General features: G+C 34.6%; 3 protein-coding genes across 3 annotated transcripts in view; 1 reads left to right on the forward strand and 2 right to left on the reverse strand.

The window, feature by feature from the left end:
- LOC107553679 (erythropoietin receptor-like) overlaps positions 1-3,881 on the reverse strand; it is a 7,908-nt gene extending 4,027 nt beyond the window's left edge. Inside the window, exons 1-5 of the mRNA XM_016235974.1 lie at positions 3,636-3,881; positions 2,380-2,512; positions 1,997-2,166; positions 1,234-1,385; positions 986-1,142 (exon numbers count right to left, since the gene is read on the reverse strand). Of these exons, the coding sequence (XP_016091460.1) occupies positions 986-1,142; positions 1,234-1,385; positions 1,997-2,166; positions 2,380-2,512; positions 3,636-3,726 (703 nt within the window). The 5' untranslated portion in view covers positions 3,727-3,881. The remainder of the gene's footprint in view (positions 1-985; positions 1,143-1,233; positions 1,386-1,996; positions 2,167-2,379; positions 2,513-3,635) is intronic.
- Positions 2,685-21,547, forward strand: LOC107553680 (transcription elongation factor 1 homolog). Its single transcript, XM_016235975.1, has 5 exons — positions 2,685-2,700; positions 19,257-19,304; positions 19,821-19,942; positions 20,038-20,108; positions 21,050-21,547. Exons 3-5 carry the CDS (start codon positions 19,827-19,829, stop codon positions 21,112-21,114), a joined length of 252 nt encoding a protein of 83 aa, XP_016091461.1. The 5' UTR covers positions 2,685-2,700; positions 19,257-19,304; positions 19,821-19,826; the 3' UTR covers positions 21,115-21,547.
- Positions 8,860-16,645, reverse strand: LOC107553639 (ras-related protein Rab-3D-like). The gene is made up of 5 exons (XM_016235923.1): positions 16,504-16,645; positions 13,857-13,990; positions 10,992-11,137; positions 10,765-10,889; positions 8,860-9,661 (listed from the first exon to the last, which is right to left on the reverse strand). The coding sequence occupies exons 1-5, from the start codon at positions 16,643-16,645 to the stop codon at positions 9,477-9,479; spliced, it is 732 nt and encodes a 243-aa protein (XP_016091409.1). The 3' UTR covers positions 8,860-9,476.
- Positions 21,548-22,291: the final 744 nt, after the last annotated feature.

The following is a 22,291-nucleotide window of genomic DNA, read 5'->3' on the forward strand; positions in this document are numbered from 1 at the left end:
ATTTTTTAGAAAAAGCCTTTGTGCACAGCCAGCCTCGTACTCTCCTAGGTTAAAAAAACTGTCGTCCATAAAATGCGTTGCACAAATTCGAACATCTGGGTTGTGCTGTTCTGTTGTAAATAAATCTTAACCAATGATTCCTAATTGCATCTACAATTTCAATCCAATTGCATTTCTAATTGCATCCGGAAGGCCAAATAAAGTGCTTTTGCTTTCGCACTGAAACACAGCGTCTCCCTGACATGGCTGCATCAACACGACTGCTGATCCTGAAACCACGCCTTCTTTCTTTGCGTGCACATTTGGGCGGCATTATGCTAATATTTCCACATCGTGACGTAGATATGTGGGGGCGTGTTAGAACGAGCCGTTTTAGGAGGGCATAGTTGACTCTTAACTTTTATAAAGAATATCTCTTTGGATTTGAGACTTTAGTCTTTGCAACTTTACAGATCTTCTTTATGCACCAAGAGTTTGTAACACTCCAAAGAGAAAGGAAAAAATGAAATCGCATCATATGACCCCTTTAAATATATTACATATTAAGACCGATATTATTCTAAGATCATTCAATCCTCATCAATAGTCCTCATCACATTTTAGACTTAATATAAAAAAAATGTGCATTGTGCACAAATACTCCAAATAAAGGTTAATTATCATTAAGTCTTGAACGATATGTCAGTAAATACTTATGGTAATAGATTTGAACTATACTTAGTATGAAATAAATGTATTTTAAATATATTAATAGGGAATGTATACTATAAAGCACATCAAAACTGCTTGATCAATTGCAAAATGTAAACTATATTCTGCTAAAAGCGATTATATGGCATGAAGTATAAACATTAACATCATGAATTTCTGTAATGCTGCGATGAAACAATGTGTATTGTGAAAAGCGCTATACACAAATTTTTTGCTTGATTTAAAATGTTTCATAAATTGATTGTACTTTCAAGAAGCATTAAAAAGCATGTACCGCTGGGCTGTGTGACTCCAAGCACAGGCTCAGTCCAAGCACTCCAGTAGCCTTTGTAGGCAACACCATCGGGTTTGACACGGACCCACACCTTGTATCTGGTGTAGGGCTGTAAGCCAAGCAAAACCAGCATCGTGCTGACCTTTATGACCTCCACCTTCAAAAGATAATTCACCAGTGAGTTTGAACAAGAAGTAAAACACAACAGCTCATTCAAGTAGCGCTAACGGTCTCATGAAGTGCAATACCTTGCCCATGTTACTTCCCTCCACTGCATATCTGACCTCATATATCAAACTGTCATCAATGTATTTGAGGAGAGGAGGCAGCCAGCTCACGTTCAACTGCCCTTCCTTCCCTGAAGTCATGACCGTGAGGTTTCTGGGAGGATCTAGAAACCCTGTGAGAGGAAAAGCATTGTAAAACATCTCACATAGGACTGCCGGAAGAGTGCTGGGTAGATTACTTACAAATTGTAGTCCATTATTAATTACAAATTACATGACAGATATTGTAGTTGGTAATGTAACTTGTAGTTGGTAACGTAATCTATTACATTACACACTTTAGGTAATCTAGTCAGATTACTTTCGGATTACTTTTGACCGAACTCGTTTATCCCATATATTTGATGTTGTTTTGCACCACGTAGATACAAATACAAAGAGGTAGATAGATAAATAATAAAAAAACACTTACTAAAAGGATATATTTACCTGCATGTCAATGAACAAATAAATGCAAAAGAGAACAAATGAGTAAGGGAATTAATAATTTATTGTGCAAATACTATGTAATCGTGTAATCCATAAAAAGTAACTGTAACCCGATTATGAACATTTTAAAACATAATATAATGTAATTACAAGTACTTCATTTTTGGAATCAGATTACATAATTCAGATTGCATATAATCAGTTACTACCCAGCACTGCATCTGCGTGCTGCTTAGTGAGGATTTCACTGCCCTTTTCCTCACTTATTACTTTTTTAATGCGTTAAAAGACTTACAGAAATTCTCAGCGTTAAGGCTACGACTGTAGAGCACCCGGCCATCACGAAAAACCTGCACATCAAGAGGCGTGAAGAATGGGGTTTTGGGCAGTTTGCAGAAGAAGACGGTTTTGTTACTGCCCAGTAAGGACAGAGATGAAACCACACAAGCCATCTTGTTCTTATTCCTGAAGACATGTGAAAATAAGGAATTACGTTGATTGACATTTTCACAGGACAATTTAACTAAAATGCCGTGAATAACATTTAATGCTGTCTTTAAAGAGACAGTACTTTTTATATCAGTTTCTAAGCATAATTTTCGACAACAAAAAAACTAAATAAATTTGAAAAAAGATTCATCTTTGCTTTCAGCCTCAAAGCACTAATCAATCACTTACTCGTATGAATATGTGAAGGTATACTGATCATGTAAATTATTCCTCTCTTCCTCCTCTTCCCAAAAGCAAGTGAGATCCTTCACCTCCACAAAACATTTAATATCCTCTGTTTCGTCTCGCAGTAACTGGGCCACTGAATAATCATATCACATTATGTTGCAAGCATTATTCAAAGACAATTTTGTAATAAGCACAAGTACACAAAGCACAGGTCAACATAAATATAAAATCTTTCAAATGTATTAATTACATATATATTATGTATGATAATATATATTTAAGAAGTTGCATATTTTATGACTTTCTTTATTTTGTTTGTTGGTGCTCAGTTATTATTAGTGCTCAAATATTAATAATGGTTCTTATTATCAATGTTGAAAAGTTTTTGCTGCTTAAAGGGATAGTTCCCCTTCAGCTGCTGGTCTTCATTGACTTCCATAGTATGGGGGAAAAAACACTATGCAAGTCAATGGGGAAGGTGAGCTATCCCTTTAATACTTTTCGGTAAACCACATGAATGAAGTAGAAATAAAAATCTTTTGTGACCTTATAAATATTTTCAACATTGATAATTATCAGAAATGTTCTTCAATCACAAATCAGCATATTAGAATAATTTCTGAAGGATCACGTGGCACTGAAAACTGAAGTAATGGCTGCTGAAAATTCAGCTTTGCATCACATTTTTCAAAATTGAGCTGAATATATAAGCTTTCCAATGATGTATAGTTTGTTAGGATAGGACAATATTTGGCCGAGATACAACTATTTGAAAATCTGGAATCTGAGGGTGCAAAAAAATTCTAAATATTGAGAAAATATATTTTCTTATATATATTTCCTTTAAAGTTGTCCAAATGAAGTTCTTAGCAATGCATATTACTAATCAAAAATTAAGTTTTGATAAATTTGCAGTAGGACCTTTACAAAATATCTTCATGGAAAATGATCTTTACTTAATATCCTAATGATTTTTGGCAAAAATCAATCATTTTGACCCATACAGTGTATTTTTGGCTATTGCTACAAATATACCCCAGCGACTTAAGACTGGTTTTGTGCTCCAGGGTCACATATATTGCAGCCTTGGTGAGCATCAGAGACGGTATATTGATTAAAAAAGGTATATTGCATATACTGTTTTTAATTATACCTCCACATTTTTTGTTTTAAATCTAGAAAGTCAGGAAACATGCATGTAACTTCATAATGAAAACAATTAAAAGACATCAGAAAGAAAGAGTCGCTTTTCTTACCTTTACTTTCAAAATGCTGTCCTCCTATAGTGATGAAAGCAAGACACAACATGAAAACAATTTTCAATCTGTCACTCCTCATTTTTGTCATCCATTTACATTACAAATGCATCACTGTTCTGCGTAACAGTCCCAAAAGGTCTCTCCTCCTTTCCAGGTGGGAAAACTTTTTCGACCAAAAAATTGTTTTGCGGACACCATGGACAGTTACGTGCATCTCATCCGATAAGCTGATAGTGTGTTCAGACAGTGTGTTTACTCTTTGGAGGTGGAGTGGCAAAAAGTGCTGTTTACTGGGAGGAGCCTGAGTGAGAACATGCAGTCGTGACTGTTTGAAGTACTCAGTCTTCACTCTTAATGTACATCATTACATGCAGCCCGACCTTGAGGCTTGAATAGGAAATAATATGATTTTTAATGGGTCTAAAACACTGATGCATGTTCATTATGTGAAGTGCAGTCAACAGGTGCTCAGTTGTAAGAGTTTTTAGTGTGCAAACTGCACTGGTGTTGTTCGGCACACAGTAACCGGTTCTTTTTATCACGGCCTGCCACTCTTGTTTTTTTATGCTAAACCTGCGTTATCAGCATAGCGCTGAGCTCCTTTTACGCACAGATAAGCGCAAGCATTGCGACCCGATCCAGTCAGCCTGCAGCTCACTGTCCATTATCACTATGACAGCACTCAGTGCTGAGCACTGTACCGTTATTTCAACCCGGGACACATTGTTAAGATGAGAAATGTGACACCCGATTAGGCTCACAGGTGGTTTTAATCATACATAGACTTTGTCATTTTAGTAAAGAATTAATTTCATGTGCAATGAACAGAAATGATCCGATATTGGTCCTTTAATGCACTCCAAACCAATTTAGACCTCTTCATTAAATGGTCTTCAAAAATACACTGAAAAGAATTGGTGTAAAAATAATTTTCACCCAGAAATTGCTAGTAAATTGCACAAATAATTACATAGACACATGAATGAAATTTTGAAGTAGAAAAAATGAAATCGACATATATCCAATAATCTTAGTGTTAGATGAACTCTTTGGAAGTTTATCTTATGTTATTTATCCCTATCATCAATCCATTCCATTGCCGCGCAGACCTGTGAGAATGAATGAGCAGAGAGTTGGTGCACTACTTAAGCATTCTCAACTTTATTCAGGAAGTCATATTTATACAAACAACATCAGCCCGGATGTCTCAGACACCCATTCAAAGTTTTCAGGAGTTATATGATACCTTATATGGATAGGAAAGAAATATATTTGTTGATTGTAAGGTGTAAAATGTGCATTTGCATTTGTCTAGCTGTCTAGGGGTGGTTTCAGTTTCTCACCCGAAATAGCATTAGCACCGTGTGTATGTGTAAAAGAAGAAGTTCATGAAGTGCATTTGCTGGAGAAACAAATGGACAGAAAGTGAAGCCTTGAATTAATGTTAACAATGGCCACTTTGAGTCATTTATGATTCATGGCTTCACTCTGGAGATATGCTGAGGCTGTTTTTAAGGGGACAGACCCCTGTAATATTAGCAAGCTTATTAAAGATATGAGCAAATAATTTATCAAACCATCAATACATCATAAATTTAGCTTTATTGGAATTTCTCATCATTTTCATAACACATGGCCATACAAGCAGAATAATAATGATGACCCATATATAACGACTCCTACTGTGATGGCCAAATGTTCCAATTTCAATTCATCAGTAATTTCTCTGGCCTTTAATTCTCTAATTAGTCTCTCGTCAATTAATCCTCCATCCTTGTCATTGTGTGGAATAAATGTGCAACATATGGAAGGCGGATGGGGCCAAAAGTTCTGAAATTTGAACAGGTTTCTTCCATACGTGTAGACATAGAAAATAGAAATAGTTTATTGCAGCATTGCTTTACTGATATTTACTATGCTAGAGTAAATTAATTAATGTTACAATGTAAATTAAAGGGGTCATATGATGCTATTTTAAAGATCATTATTTTGTGTATTTGGTGTAACGCAATATGTTGACATGCTTTAAATGTTCAAAAAACACATTATTTTTCAAATACTGTACATTATTGTAGGTCGCCAGCCTTGTGCTCTTCTAGGATCAAAAAACTGTCGTCCATAAAATGCGTTGCACAAATTCGAACATCTGGGTTGTGCTGTTCTGTTGTAAATAAATCTTAACCAATGATTCCTAATTGCATCTACTTCCGGAAGGCCAAATAAAGTGCTTTTGCTTTCGCACTGAAACACAGCGTCTCCCTGACATACTGCATCAGCATGACTGCTGTTCCTGAAACCACGCCTTCTTTCTTTGCGTGCACATTTGGGCTGCATTATGCTAATCTTTCCACATATTGACGTAGTTATGTGGGGGCGTGTTAGAACGAGCAGTTTTAGGTAGGAGTGGCTGATTCTTAACTTTTATAAAGAATATCTCTTTGGATTTGAGACTTTAGTCTTTGCAACTTTACAGATCTTCTTTATGCACCAAGAGCTTGTAACACTCCAAAGAGAAAGGAAAAATTGAAATCACATCATATGACCCCTTTAAGACTTTTCTACTTGAGAAAGAACATTAAACTAAACAACTAAAAAGGCTTATACGCTTGACATCACACACAAAGCACTGATGCATTATCCCTCATGAACAAACATCTGATATTTGCATACAAGCAGTGTCCCATTATGACATCCTTCACGAATACACATGATGTATAATGTTTGCATAAGTATATACCAACGTACCATCCCATCACATATGCAAATTTAGTTTCAAATTCAGCAATATAATTGGCTGATGTGCGTGTTGCCACATTAACATGGACGAACGGTGCGTGTTGACATGGTCAAATTTCACATGTTCCGTTTAAAGGATTTCGGCCCCGTCCACCTTCCATAAGAAATGAACGTGCAAACGCTTACTTCACTGGCCTCCATGTTTAGATACTGTTGACCCAAAAAAAAAAAAAAACGGTGACACTCAGGTCATTGGTGCATGTATTTCCTTCATTTCCTCTGGCTCTTGTGGTTGTGGGTTAGTGGTGTGTAACAGGAAAATGAAATTCAGGAAGCCCCCTTTCTTATAGTTTTCTGGGTACGCAGATAAAAGCAGAGGAGTTGGCAGAGATACAGGTATAAAGTCATAAATTACAGATGCTATCAACTCCAGCAAGTGCACAAAGTCACTTTCCTTTTAGTGCAAAGACAACTAGAGCCTTCCGACTTCCTCAAGCGGAGCATCAACTGCAGTGATGCCACACCATTTTTGGTTCCCCAAAGAACCTTTCAGTGAACAGTTCTTAAGAGAACCATTTTTATTAGTGTTAAGAACATTTTAATAATCTAAAGAATCTTTTGTGGAATGGAAAGATTCCATGGATGTTAAAGGTTCTTCAAGGAACCAACAATGCCAATAAAGGACTTTTACTTTTAAGAGTGAAGGAGAGATTCAAGCCATATATAGAGACCAGAAAATTAAAGGCCAGCAAGCTACAACCTAGCAAACACCCAGTAATGCCCTAGTAACCATGCAATGCTAAAAAGCATTCCTGGGACTCAAAAATTAAGAGCGTGCAACACACAGTCATGGATACGAACTTATAAAATATATGCATTCAATTCAATGTAAGTCAATGTTGATGCATAAATGTGTAAATGCATGCACTGTAAAAACAACAAAGTGTTCGTGCTGCCTTAAAATTGTAAAATGTGAAGTGTATGAGTAATCTTAACAAGTTAAATGCAAATTTTTTGCGATAGCTAACTGCATCAATCATTTTTTCAATGTTATAACCATTAAGAACCTCTCACTAACTCCTTAGTTATGCAACAGGCAAGCAAACATTTTCTTTAAAAATGCAATACAATCAGTGCCTTTTAATGAATATGAAATAAAAACAACAAGCAGATAAGCAAAAATGTTTGGTATAAAGGGACAGGAAATGGAGAAAGCGACATAAAACAAAAGGAAACTAATCAACAATCTTACAGATCAACTTGTGTTGCACATTATGACAGAGTGTATATATATATATATATAGGGGTCTTTTAATAATGCATATATTGCACGGGAGGGTTTTATAAAGACATCTAATTAAGTTGAACCTGTCACTGGTTCACAGAAAAGTGACATGGCTTGATATCATCCGACAGGATGAGAACAGGCGGGAAAAAGCTTCAGCAAGGCCACTATCTGTCTACTCTGAAGAAACACTGGACATAACGGACAGCCAGGAGAGTGTGCAAAAACAGAGATAGAGAAGACAAGAGAGTGTTCTAGATGGCCAAAACTCGTTTCTGCCGTGTCCACTGTACTGCTGCTGAATGAATCTCACAAAACTGATCAAGAGCATGTCCAGGTCACATCTGACCCCAAAATCAAAAGAAATTAAATGAGGCCTATGTTTAGGATCATTAAAGGTTTTCTTTTTTTGCTTGGTAACATTTTCCCCTAATTTCCCATTAGTCTAATGAAAAACTAAAACCATTATCTGAAATATTAATTTGATGTATAATAACCAAAACTGAAATAAAAATGAATAAAAACTATATAGACGTTAAAACCCCCCAAAACTACTAAAAATGACGAAAACACAAGAACGAAAATGAAAGCAGAAAATAGGCTTTCATTTTAGGAATTTAGTTTTAATATTTAAGATTTAATTGAACCATAATTGCATCATGTTTAATTATGTAAATATATTATGTAAAATATTACATAATACGTAACATTTTGCTAAAAAAAAAATAATTAATGGAGTTTTTTAATAACAACACAAACTCAGTGAAGAAGCAAACATCCATTGGTGAGCAAGTGATGTAATGCTACAAGAACGAAAATGAAAGCAGAAAATAGGCTTTCATTTTAGGAATTGTTTAGTTTTAATATTTAAGAATTATTTGAACCATAATTGCATCATATTTAATTATGTAAATATATTATGTAAAATATTACATAATACGTAACATTTTGCTAAAAAAAAATAATTAATGGAGTTTTTTAATAACAACACAAACTCAGTGAAGAAGCAAACATCCATTGGTGAGCAAGTGATGTAATGCTACATTTCTCCAAAAAGAAACAAACTCGTCTACAGCTTGGATGGCCTGAGGGCGAATAAAATTAAAGCATATTTTCATTTTTGGGTAAACTAATCCTTTATAAGTATGTTCGAAAAGAATAACAAGATATTATAAATCATTGTGACAGCATACTGGACATTTTGGGTTGCAGATAGTTTATTTGCTATATTATAATTTAAGAAAACGCTTATTCAAAAAAAAATAACAACAGTAAAACATTGATTTGAGTGGATATTTCTCATAAGTTTCAAACAACAGCCCATGATTGCACATATCAGAATAGCACAGTGCATTTATCTCCATAATAGTGCCGAATGAGCTGTTAGGACTGTAATTTAAAGCAGATGGACACCCAGATAGACAATACAGAAGCTGCCCGCTCAGGGCTGTGGGTGTTACATTATCTGATGAGATAGAGAACATGTGCTAAAACCACAAAGATTCATCCAAACGTGGCCTTTTTGAGGGAAAGACAGAGAAAAGCTGGAGAACGGGGTGAGAGCGTGAGCAATGGGTGTGGATGGACCTTTAAAACGCACATACACGCGTGAATACGTATGGGGAGACACGCAGGTCACTAGCGCAGTCAGATTTCAATCCACGCCATCCTATCTCGACTATCCACATCAACAAACAACACTGAGCGCGTTTAGCAGATGCTGTTTGGGTTAAAAGAAGGAAAGCAAAGATTATCCCAAGTAGCAGTGAATAGGTGAAGAGAAGTTCTCTATGTGATAAAGACGGAGAGAGTGTGTTTTAGCAGGCACAGCCGGTGTGTCCCTCAGAGGACGTGTCCTGCGGACTGGAGTCTTTGTGGTTGGACACTGGACCATCTCCGTCCATACTTTCATTCATCTTCTCACATATCACGTCCACCAGACACTCAAAAACCTGCTTCACGTTGATGTTGTCTTTGGCGCTGGCCTCAAAAAACTGGAAACCTGAGGAAACCAGAAAAAAAGCAAAGCCAGGGTTATTATAGTTAACAGAAACCAAAATTAAAACCATGAAAAAAACATTTTTGTTAAATAAAATAAACTTTTTATTTCAGCTAGTTGCCGAGGAAAAATTTCCTCAATTTAATTTTGTTTATCTTGATGTACAAAAATAGCTAAAACTGAAAAAAAAAACAATATTAATTATTATTATTAAATGTAATGATATTTAATATTTGTATGATGTATAGCATGATATATACAAAGATCCATGTATGATATGTTTAACTTTAAAACTCATTTACCTACAATTTTACAATCAAAATTACACATTTAATTTATTTATATATGAAACATATTTATTTACATATATTTATACATATTTAACTTATTAATAAACTACTCTTATTTCTAAATAATTTAATTAATAATAAAAAATATTTTTAACCTATAGATTGTTTAAGGAAATTATTGAAGTGTGGGGAGGTAAATAAATCAAACAGATTGTTTATAAATATTTAATAATAATTTATATTGCATTTTAAAAAATATGAATCAGTTATAAAAAAAATTTTTATTTTATTTTATTTATCTTACTTTGTTTTTATTTATATGCACAACATTTTAATGATTAAAAATTATTTTAAACATTTTATATTACAATATACATTAATATATACATTTATGACTGAATTTGTAAAATATATGTATACTATGACTTATAAAATAATGTATACATACATATATTATTTTATTTATTTTGGTAGTTATTTTATCATCATTTGCATAAGGGTTATTAACAAGGTTTTTTTTCTTTGAGGATTTAAAAACAAAATATGTTAAATAAATAAATGGGGACCAATTTTGTGGAAATATTCCCTGGTAACCAAGTAAAATTTTCTACTACATATACTTATTTTTAAACAGATACAGATGTAGATATAGAAATAGATGTAGTAATGGACTTCTGCAACTGTGGCATGGCAGTTAGTGTACATTGAGAATCAGATGGATAATGAGTTTGAATCTTGTGATTTTTCCTCTTCAAGTCATCAAAATAAGCAATCAGCAAAAAGGCTAAAAATAAGTTGTAATGTGCATCTTCTCACTGAGTTCATGAGCCAATCTCTGACTGTCCTCTGTCGGAATGAGTCTGTCATCTTCCAGGTCACACTTGTTGCCCACCAGTATCACCTGTGCGTTGTCCCAGGAGTATGTCTTTATCTGAGTGGCCCTAAGAGCCAAACATGCAGGACGTGAACATTAAACACTCTTAATACACACATAATGTACAGATGCATGTGTGTGTGTGTGTGTGTGTATGTGTGTCACTCACCAGTCCTGAACAGTGTTGAACGAGTCCTGGTTTGTGATGTCGTAGATTAGCAGGAAGCCCATGGCTCCTCTGTAATACGCTGTAGTGATGGTTCTATAGCGCTCCTGTCCGGCTGTGTCCTGAACAACATAATCATTACAATAATCCTAATTATATGCATGGATTCAACATCCTGAGTTGTGAGGCTGATGATGAGATAAATGGTCTTGATCTCCTATATTGACCAGTAGATGGCAGACAAGGGTTGTTGTTGTTTTTTCAAAGAAACACTACTATATCTGATGTCAAATCTAAAAATCCTGCGTTATATTATGATAATCCATTTAACATATTTTGTTTTTAAATCCTCAAAGAAAAAAACTTGTTAATAACCTTTATGCAAATGATGATAAAATAACTACCAAAATAAATAAATAAAATAATATAGGTATGAATACATTACTTTATAAGTCATAGAATATACATTTTTAACAAATTCAGTCATAAATTTATATATTAATGTATATTGTAATGTTAAATGTTTTATATAATTTATAATAATTAAAATGTGTATATAAATAAAAACTAAATAAGATAAATAAAATAAAAACATTTTTAATAACTGATTCATATTTTCTAAAATGCAATATAAATATTTATAAACAATCTAGCATCAATTAAATTTTTAAATGTTATTTAATATGATCTTTTCTATTTATATGATTTATAGCATAGACACAAAATCCATGTATATTTAATTGTACGTACAAAATTGCATATTTATTTACATTTCTATGTAATATATTTAAAATAAATATATAAATAACATAAAATAACATAAAATTGTTGAATTTTATATTTATAAAGATAAAAATAATACACATATTTATGATATGTGAATAATATATGATATTATTGTTATGTGAAGTATGTATATTAATGTATGTGTGTGTGTGTGTGTATATATATATATATATATATACACACACACAGTATATAAACAAATTAAAAATTATTTTCAAATTTTAATTTGTGTTTTCTATCTATCTATGCAAATAAAAAAAAAATACAAATAATGGAATTAAAAATCATCATAGTCATATGGACTATTGGCCTGGGTTGGCACAGCAACTATGCGCCGTCGCTTAGAAACCTGCTGGCCAAACTTATTTGCATGATCATCAGACCATCATCAGAGAGGGAGGAGAGAACGTGTTGCCTAGGCAACCAGTGGGTCACACAGGTTTACACATGATCCATTAATGTTTGGCAAGAGTGACAAACAGCAGAGACGAGCTCCAGTCAACAGCCAGATGGACAAAAAACTGTGAGACTTATCAGAATACAGAGTGGTGAAATAAACAATAAACGTGCCCTGCATGAATATGTATTTAGATCAATAATTATGCAAGCACAATTACCATTCTCTTGTTTAGAATTATTTATAAAGACCAAAGTGCAAAGAGACAAGAAAAAGAAAATCTATGCAAAACAAATGCAATGATTTTCTATTCGGCTAACGTATGCTTTATGAATCATAAGTATGAATCACAGTCCACTATGTCCCTATAATATCCCCTTTTAGGATTTGCACCCACAACCTCAAAGATCTTCAACCACTAGCCTATTTCCATTTCTAAATTATGCATAAGAAACATTTCTTCAATTAGACTGAGCTACAAAAATGCATTGCAACCTTTTTATCTATCAAAATTGTTTCAGTGCATCTGCAGAACTCTTTCTAACTCAGGGTCTTGTTGGACAGACAGTCAACAGCCGACAGATGCAGAGGTTCAGAGTGGCCATGAGGCTCAAACTAAAACACGCAAGCCTTTCTGTTACTGGATCAGAGCCAAAGCACACATTAAGACGAAACACACTGAATGCCATCCAGCTCACATTCATCTCTAAACTAAAACACACTGTAAAAACTACTTCAAAATGTCATGCTTAATTCAATGTGTTACTTGCCACTACTTTCTTTATGAAATTTACAAGCAATTGCTGAGTGAAAATAGTTTCTACACCATTTTCCCCCCAGTTAGACTAATTTAACATTCACAATAGCATTCTACACTCTAAAAAATCCTGGGTTAAATATAACCCAGCGCTGGGTTAAAAAAAAATTTCAACTAGATTCATATATATATATATTAAAAAACATATTTTACTTCAATGTATTGAAATAAAACTAAACTTAGGCTATTTTAAAAACATACTGTATTTAATTTAGTGTATCGTGATGCACTAAAACTGAAATAAAAATGAATGAAAACTATATAGACATTAAAAAGCACACTAATAAAAATGACAAAAACACAAACAAAATTACTAAAAAAAAAAATCTTAATGATACTAAAATAACCCTACACATGTCATGTGATAAACATATAGCATACTACAGTATAGTATGTAACAGGTAGTATGCACTTTGTCACATACAGAATACTATGCTACTGTTTTTATTGTTTATGCATACTAGTAGTTAATAGTAGGCAGACAGCAGCATGCAGCTAGTCTGCAGCTTTAGAGATCACTGCAGCATCTCTGCGGTGGAGGAATTTACTGACTTCACTCCCACTCACAATACCGTACCAGCCGGCAGCTGACATTACAGCACATCTACACACCCTCCTGCACCTGATAATTATGGCTTTCTGAGATGTTTTCTTTAATAACACCAGTTTCACTCTGAAACACGTCACACTGTGGAAGTAAAATAGGATTGTGAACGCCGTTTCATGTTGACTTCAAACACATCCCCTGTTCTGGTCTGAAAACACATACTGTATCGGATTCAGTCCACCGACACGAGAGCTCAAACTAACAGGCAAACTCTTGGGAATAGAAATAAAACCCCTCCACCATCCAGTCGATCAATCAGACCCTCACGGGCCTGATGGAGAGGGTCTCCATGGTGACAGGCCCACCAACAAAGCGCGCAGACCCATTAAAAGGGGAGCGGTGCGCGCCAAACACCACTCCTCCCCAGAGGTGAGATGTTACAACAAAGAGAGTGACTGCCCACAGCAGATATTGTCTCAAGGACACGAGAGCACGTGTTAGGTAGCATCTTTTTTAACTCAACTGCAATAGTAATTTAGAACGGCAAGTCTGTGAGTTGGAGGAGTTGGTCTCTCGCTCACTTGGTGAAAAATGATTCTGATGATCATGTGCTCACTGCTTTGAGAAGTCTGTAACTGGTGGTTAATCCTAACGGTCAGGTTTACAGTGTAGGCTAAGGTTGCAAAATCATTGGGTAAGGCAACAAGAAACACTTTAGAGGTTTTGAAACGTCTTCCTATTTTAAGAGGAAAATTGCTCTGATAAAAACAAGCACAGAATGTGTTAAAGGGACTGTTTTCTCAGTTTCTTTATTTTTTAAGAAATTAATATTTTTATTCAACAAGGATGCATTAAATCAATCAAAAGTGAGAGTAATGACATTTATAATGTTACAAAAGATTTATATTTCAAATAAATGCTGTTCTTTTGAACTTTGTATTCATCAAAGAATGCTGAAAAAATGTATCACAGTTTCCACAAAAATATTAAGCAGCACGACTGTTTTCATAATGATAAGAAGGAGCAAATCAGCATATTATACTGATTTCTGAAGGATCATGTGACACTGAAGACTGGAGTAATAATGATGCTGAAAATTCAGCTCTGATCATGAATAAATGACATTTTACAATATATTCACATAGAAAACAGTTATTTTTAATTGTAATAATATTTCATAATATTGCTGTTTTACTGTATTTTCCACTAAATAAATGCAGCCTTGGTGAGCAGAAGAGATTAAAACATTAAAAATTCTTACCGAACTCAAACTTTTGAATTGTCGTGTACAGTGAAAGTGAATGTAGTCTATATGACTAAACCAACATCAATCAACATATTTCTTGTTAACTATCACTTTAAGTAATTTTGCAAACAATGATTCAATGTCAAAAATCACAAAACTCAGAATCACCTTTTCTTCACAATTATATACATTTATAGTTATATGCAAAAACTACATGCATGCGTTTCCATTAAACAATGTTTTCACTTGCTGTTATTGCCTTGTTGTTCAAATAAAACATTAAAATTGAGTAAAACTGTACTTTCTAAGGTCTTATATTCTCAAAGGATCTTAAGCTGAAAAGTCTTGTCACATGTTGAGCATGTGCACCGGCTGCATGAGGCCTTTCAATACTAAAACTGAAGCCAGAGATGTCAATGAAAGTGGATTTTATTCCATGATCTTCAACAACAAGACACCCCAAATCTCTCAAGCTACTTTGTTACCGCTTCATTTCATATCATTTCTGCAGTTCAGATGCGCGTCTGGATGAAACCCTAAAACAACACCATAAAACAGACCTGATCTATGCTCACCATTCATTTCACAGCTCAATATAACGGTTTTATACCAAACGGCACTCAGCACAGCTCTTTGTCTATTAGTAAGAACACCGAATCCCATCCCACATGTCCCATGAGAGACACAAATCAATAATGCTATGGGCTGTATGGAACCCCATAGAATCAGAGCTTAATATTTCACACTAATAATACAGACCTACTAAAATATTAACTTCATATGCCATCACCTTCATATGATGCGATTTCAATTTGTCCTTTCTCTTTGGAGTGTTACAAGCTCTTGGTGCATAAAGAAGATCTGTAAAGCTGCAAAGACTAAAGTCTCAAATCCAAAGAGATATTCTTTATAAAAGTTAAGAGTCAGCCACGCCTACCTAAAACGACTCGTTCTAACACGCCCCCACATGTCTACGTCACTATGTGGGAAGATTTGCATAACGCCGCCCAAATGTTTACGCAAAGAAAGAAGGCGTAACTTTTATTCTCGCTGTAGTATTGTTGCCGCTGCCACAATGTTGTGAAGGCGCTGTGTGATTCGTCGTGAAAGCGAAACTACTTTGTTTGGTCTTCCAAAAGTGCAATTACCCACTTTGAAGCATTTTAAAGTAGGGAGAAATACAGTTAAAATCAATAATAATAATAATAGAATTTAAAATGGCTGAGCAGGTTTACAAAATAAAAAAAGTCATAGGATCCAGACCTAAAAAAAATGTGTTTTATCCTTTGTCTGAAAGCAATTCACAAGAATTATGCCTTATATAGAGATTTTTTTTTTTTTTTAATAAGTCAAAAAGTGTCCCCATGATTCCTAACATTTGTAAGTGAGAGTCCACTTTTATGGGCTGTAAATACAAAATCAACTGGGCTCTTTTCACTCTGTTCACTTTTGTCTCATGTCAAGGGGTCTGAATTTGGTTATTTTAACCTTAGCGAAGACTAAACACTCTTGTTGTATAAAAACTAGAAGCATTATTGTTATACGAATCAGTCTGACAAAAAGAGAGAACATATACAGGATAATTCTCTAAAAATATCTGTCAGACTGCACTCTTTCTCAAAGACACACAACACACTCATATAGTTCCCAAATGGAGGGCCAGGTAAATGAGATTGACGGTAGTGGAGAAAAAGCCTATGAGGTTGCAGAGGTTGGACAGACCGTGGTAGCGGTAGAAGGTGGTCCTGTGCTCCTTGTATTTCGGGTCCTGCTCACGGAGTTTGGCGTAGCCTTCCTTATTGGAGCTCATACCCACCTGATTTCCCAGACCGTGTTCCTTCTCGATCTCCTGCATGACCAGCATGCTCTCTGTGGCAGATTTATTGAGATACACCTGTGTATATATATATATATATATACACACACACACACACACACACACACACACACACACACACACACACACAGCCGTTCAAAAGTTTGGGGTCAGTGAGATTTGTCTTTTTTTTTTTTAAAAGAAGTATCTTCTGTTCATCATGGCTGCATTTATTTGATCAGAAACAGAAAAAAAATGTAATATTGCGAGATATTATTGCTATTTAAAATAGGCCTAATGGTTATCCATTTTACTATACATTAAAATATAATCTATTCCTGTGATCAAAGCTGATTTTCAGCAGCATTACTCTAGTCTTCAGTGTCACATGATCCTTCAGAAATCAGTCTAATATGCTGATTTATTATCAGTAATGGAAACAGTTGTGCTGCTTAATATATTTATGGAACCTGTGATACTTTTTTCAGGATTCTGAAATTAATGCTTTTATTCAGCAAGTATGTGTTAATTAAGTGATAATAAAAAGTGACGCTGTTCTTTTTAAACTTTTTGTTCACCAAAGAATCCTGAAAAACAATGCGCACCGAGCGAACACAATGATAATCATTGAAATTATGCACCGTTTTCTCTCCCCAAATAAACTCAGTTTTGAACTCTGTTGTAGTTCTGCTGTTTAACATTAGAGGGCGCTCAGATCCGATCCGCTTTTAAACTGAAGGGCCATTTGACCGAGCGGAAGAAAGAAGTATACGATTTTAGAAGATGTGGGAAAGATGAGGTGATTTGAAATAGATTACAATTTGGGCACACAGGACTAAATGCATCACTATACAAAATAGGTAAACATATTACAGGTAAATGTGCTTTTTGTGGGGTAATAGAAACCGTTGAACATGTATATGGAGGGCGAAACCTGCAAAAACAATAAATAAATAAATACACAAATAAATAAATAAATGTGTGCATAAATACACATATTCTTGTTTAAATACATAAATAATTATACATGTGATGAAAGTAGGCAAATAAATAAAATAAATTGGTGGGAAAATGGAAAATGTTTAAGGAAATGCTAAACTCATCCTAACTATTTTCCTTTGATCACTCATTTATTTCTGAATGTAGTTCCACATTTTTTTTCCCCTCTGCGCAACATGCTAATGAGAGGGTGTCAATTATGCAAGAGTAGGCGGATCGTGTGTGACGAGCTTGAGTGCTATGATCTTTTAATCATAAAAGATTTTAAGCGGCCAATGTAAAATATTTATGCTTACATAGCTCTTAATTGCAATACTGAACCGTTATGTGCTTAATAAACATAATTTTGTCGCCTGTATTTTCTGTTCTGATAACTAATGGGAAAAAACGGTCTGTTCCTTGATTAAACCACTTCATACCAGTCATCTCACGATGACCATGGGATACTGATATTACAGTTGTCTCTAGCTGGAGACTCAATCGGGTTACAAAAAATGACGTCAGGAAACGACACTGGCTATTTCGTCGGGTCGTTTGTAAAGTCACAGACACTGTACGGACAATACAGCTCAGTTTTTTATGTATCTTGCTCTGTTGAACAGAAAAAGTGACTTTACGTAGGCCATACTGGATTAACACCATGCATCATCTCCTGTCAGCGGGAAAGCTGCGCCCCCAGCTATCACATGCCCCCGACCAAGTCCATAGTTGACACCCTCTCAGTAGCATGTTGTGCAGAGGAAAAATAAATGCGGAACTACATTCAGAAATAAATGAGTGATCAAAGGAAAATAAATCGGATGAGTTTAGCATTTCCTTAAACATTTTCCATTTGCCCACCAATTTATTGTATTTATTTGCCTACTTTAATCACATGTTTAATTATTTCTATATGTATTTAAACAAGAATTTGTGTATTTATACAGACATTTATTTATTTGTGTATTTATTTATTTATTTATTTATTGTTTTTGCAGTTTTCGCCCTCCATACATGTAATATTAAAATGTCGGAAATATAATATAGAGAGAATTAAAATGACAAAGAACTTAAATGGTAATAATAAAGAAAAAAAGAAGATAAATTGGATATTAGGAAAACGATTAAGAGAAGGTATAGTAATGGAATATATAGTAGAAACGGGATTAAATTAACGAATTTGATCAATAAATAAAGCAAAGGAATAGGGGAGTACACAAGCTGGGGTTTTTGGCATGGGAGCTGAACACGCAGCAGCCAGAAATACAGCTTGGGTGAGCCCGAAATAAAATTAACAATTAAAAAAAAAGATATATATATACAGTGGGTACGGAAAGAATTCAGACCCCCTTAAATTTTTCACTCTTTGTTATATTGCAGCCATTTGCTAAAATTATTTAAGTTAATTTTTTTTCCTCATTAATGTACACACAGCACCCCATATTGACAGAAAAACACAGAATTGTTGACATTTTTGCAGATTTATTAAAAAAGAAAAACTGAAATATCACATGGTCCTAAGTATTCAGACCCTTTGCTCAGTATTTAGTAGAAGCACCCTTTTGATCGAATACAGCCATGAGTCTTTTTGGGAAAGAGGCAACAAGTTTTTCACACCTGGATTTGGGAATCCTCTGCCATTCCTCCTTGCAGAGCCTCTCCAGTTCTGTCAGGTTGGATAACGGTGAGTGCTGGTTTTCTCAGAGTCGCCTCTCATTATCGCAGTCTGGTAAGAGATTTGTTTTGGGTTTGTTGTTGTTTAAGCATAATGTCTAAGTATAACGTATATCGTGAGTGTTTTGAGCATATGGTTTTGCTAGGGGTTTCATTGTATTTCCATTTTACTGATTGTGTTTGTTTTTCTGTGTAGAACCTAACCTTTAAAATATCACAAAACTGTTCAATCTGAATTAAAAAAAAAAAGAAATACATCAGATAGAAATACACCCGTTTGATTATTCTTTTTCATTATTGTTTGTCAGTTTGAGACAAAATACACAGTCAATGTGGTTTAATCTAATATCAGAAAGAATGTATATGAATTGCACGTTATTTTTAGATGCTGAATGTCATCACATAAAGGTTACCTTGATCTGTGTTTATGTTGTAAAGCTCATGGTTGCAAGAGGCTGTTGCTTCTGTTTGTGTATATTTGACACAAGCAGCGTCTTCATTTAATGTATTTAAAGATTGCTTTAAAGTATATTTGGTCTGATTTGATTTGTGCTTTATGTCCTCCATGAAGTAAAAGATGGGACGCAGAAAGTCGAAGAGAAAACCCCCTCCCAAGAAAAAGATGACGGGAAACCTGGACACCCAGTTTACCTGCCCCTTCTGTAACCACGAGAAATCATGTGACGTTAAGATGTGAGAATAAAACTCCTTAAGTGTTACTTCAAGATCTTTTGCATGCAACAACAACAACAACAACACTAATGCTCAACATTTTTACTTTATTCCAGGGAGCGAAGTCGAAATACAGGGATAATATCCTGTACTGTGTGTCTAGAGGAATTCCAGACGCCAATTACCTGTATCCTTCTCAAAGCCTAACTGAAACAGACATGTATATGATAAATTATGTATGAGTAACAATTTATTGCATGATGTATATTATTAATAAAGGAATAGTCCATCCAAAAATAAAAATTTGCTGAAAATGTACTCGCTCTCAGGCCATCCAAGATGTAGATGAGTTTGTTTCTTCATCAGAACAGATTTGGAGAAATGTAGCATTACATCACTTGCTCACCAGTGGATGATCTGCAGTGAATGGGTGCCGTCAGAATGAGAGTCCAAACAGCTGATAAAAACATCACAATAATCCACACCACTCAAGTCCACCAATTATTATCTTGTGAAGTGAAAAACTGCGTATTTGTATGAGAGACAAATCCATAATTAAGATGTTTGAAAATTAAACCGTCACTTCTGACCAAAATATCAGTCCATAATCCATAATAACGCTTCTTCCAGTGAAAAAAGTTGTCCCTTGTTATCGTCTCGCATCAAATCCACCCGAATATTTGTTTAGAACTTTTTTTTAAATCATGTTTTCTCTTGTAAACGGTGCTTGGATCTGTGCATATTTCTCTCTTGATTCAGACGAGGTGACTGGAGAATATGGATAGGGGACTCGTATTTTAGCCGGAAGCAACGACTTAAAGATTGTTTCAGATCTGTGCAGATTTCCAATTCACAAGATGTTATCTGACGGACTGGAGTGGTGTGGATTATTGTGATGTTTTTATCAGCTGTTTGGACTCTCATTCTGACGGCACCCATTCACTGCAGAGCATCCATTGCTGAGCAAATGATGTGATGCTTTATTTCTCCAAATCTGTTCTGATGAAGAAACAAACTCATCTACATCTTGGATGGCCTGAGGGTGAGTACATTCTCAGCATGTTTTCATTTTTGGGTGAATTATTTGTTTAATGTGATGTTGGTTCTTGTCCTTAATCTCTCTCTCAGATCTCTCAGAGCCGGTGGACGTGTACAGTGATTGGATAGACGCTTGTGAAGCAGCCAATCAGTAGTTTTGCAGGGTCAAATGTCACAGATGACCAAATACACTTAAAGACTTTTGTTTTTGTTTGTTTGAAACTTCTGTATTGATTCACTGTTCAATTTTGAATTGAAGCTGAAAGAATGATCTAATAAAGCCACAGAAGGAGGTTCAGGCAACATTGAGATGATAGTTTCAAATCCAGCCTTTTCCCTTTTGTTTAGTGTTACAGAGATGCTGAGAAAATGCAACAGATGCCGTTTTTCTGTTTTCGTTGGTTTCTAATCTTTTAGTTCGTCTTGTGTATTTTACAATTTAGGTTTTTATAAGACCATGTAGTATCAATAAATCATTGGCATATTCTCTCTTGTGGAAAACTGTGGTCTGTTTCTGTTGTGCAATCAGTTAAAATGTAATGTTACAAACATTTCCGTTAAATGAAAATAAAGACAAATCATTTGAAAATAGTGATTTATTAGTTTTTCACTTGCTCAGCCATTGTTGGTAAGCCTCATAAAGACATTAGAAGCATTGATGCAAGAGGGACACGCTACATCAACAAAAGAGAGATTCACTGTTTTATGATCTTGTGTTCGGCTGTTCCCAGCGGCAATGCAAAACAATGACATTCCTTAACACACAACGATATATAAATGAAATTTACAAATCTGTAATATTTTCAATAACTGAATTACATGATGAGGTGAAATCTAGTCATGTCAAAACTATTTAGTTTAAAATAGCTAAATATATTAACTCTGCACATTAAAACTTATTTTATATGTAGACTCCCAACCATCCTAAATCATGAGCAGCTCTTGCTTGTGCTATGATCGGTTGCTTTGATAATTGAGTATCAGGTTTGGCAGGCTAAAATAACGCTCGCATATATGCAAGTTTACTGAATCATTCCTATATAGTCTGGGAGTGACAGTCATTTTTCTAAAAAAAAAAAAAAGCCATTGCAATTTAAGTCCGTTTTGGTTGACATGATTTTTCACAGTATGATTAGGTAATGAAAAAAAAACAGTAGTTCTCTATTTGTCGGTCCATGTCTATTTACTTTTATAAAGGATAAACTGAATCAAAAAAAGTTTTGAAATATTTTTGGCCAGACCGCCCCAAATCCTCCCTATAAACAGTCATAATACTAGCTTAATTAATTATAAAATGTCTTTAAACAACTGTACTGTATTATATTTATTAAA

This window comes from Sinocyclocheilus grahami, unplaced genomic scaffold, assembly GCF_001515645.1.
Source record: "Sinocyclocheilus grahami isolate Dianchi unplaced genomic scaffold, SAMN03320097.WGS_v1.1 scaffold476.1, whole genome shotgun sequence".
NCBI classification, from domain to species: domain Eukaryota; kingdom Metazoa; phylum Chordata; class Actinopteri; order Cypriniformes; family Cyprinidae; genus Sinocyclocheilus; species Sinocyclocheilus grahami.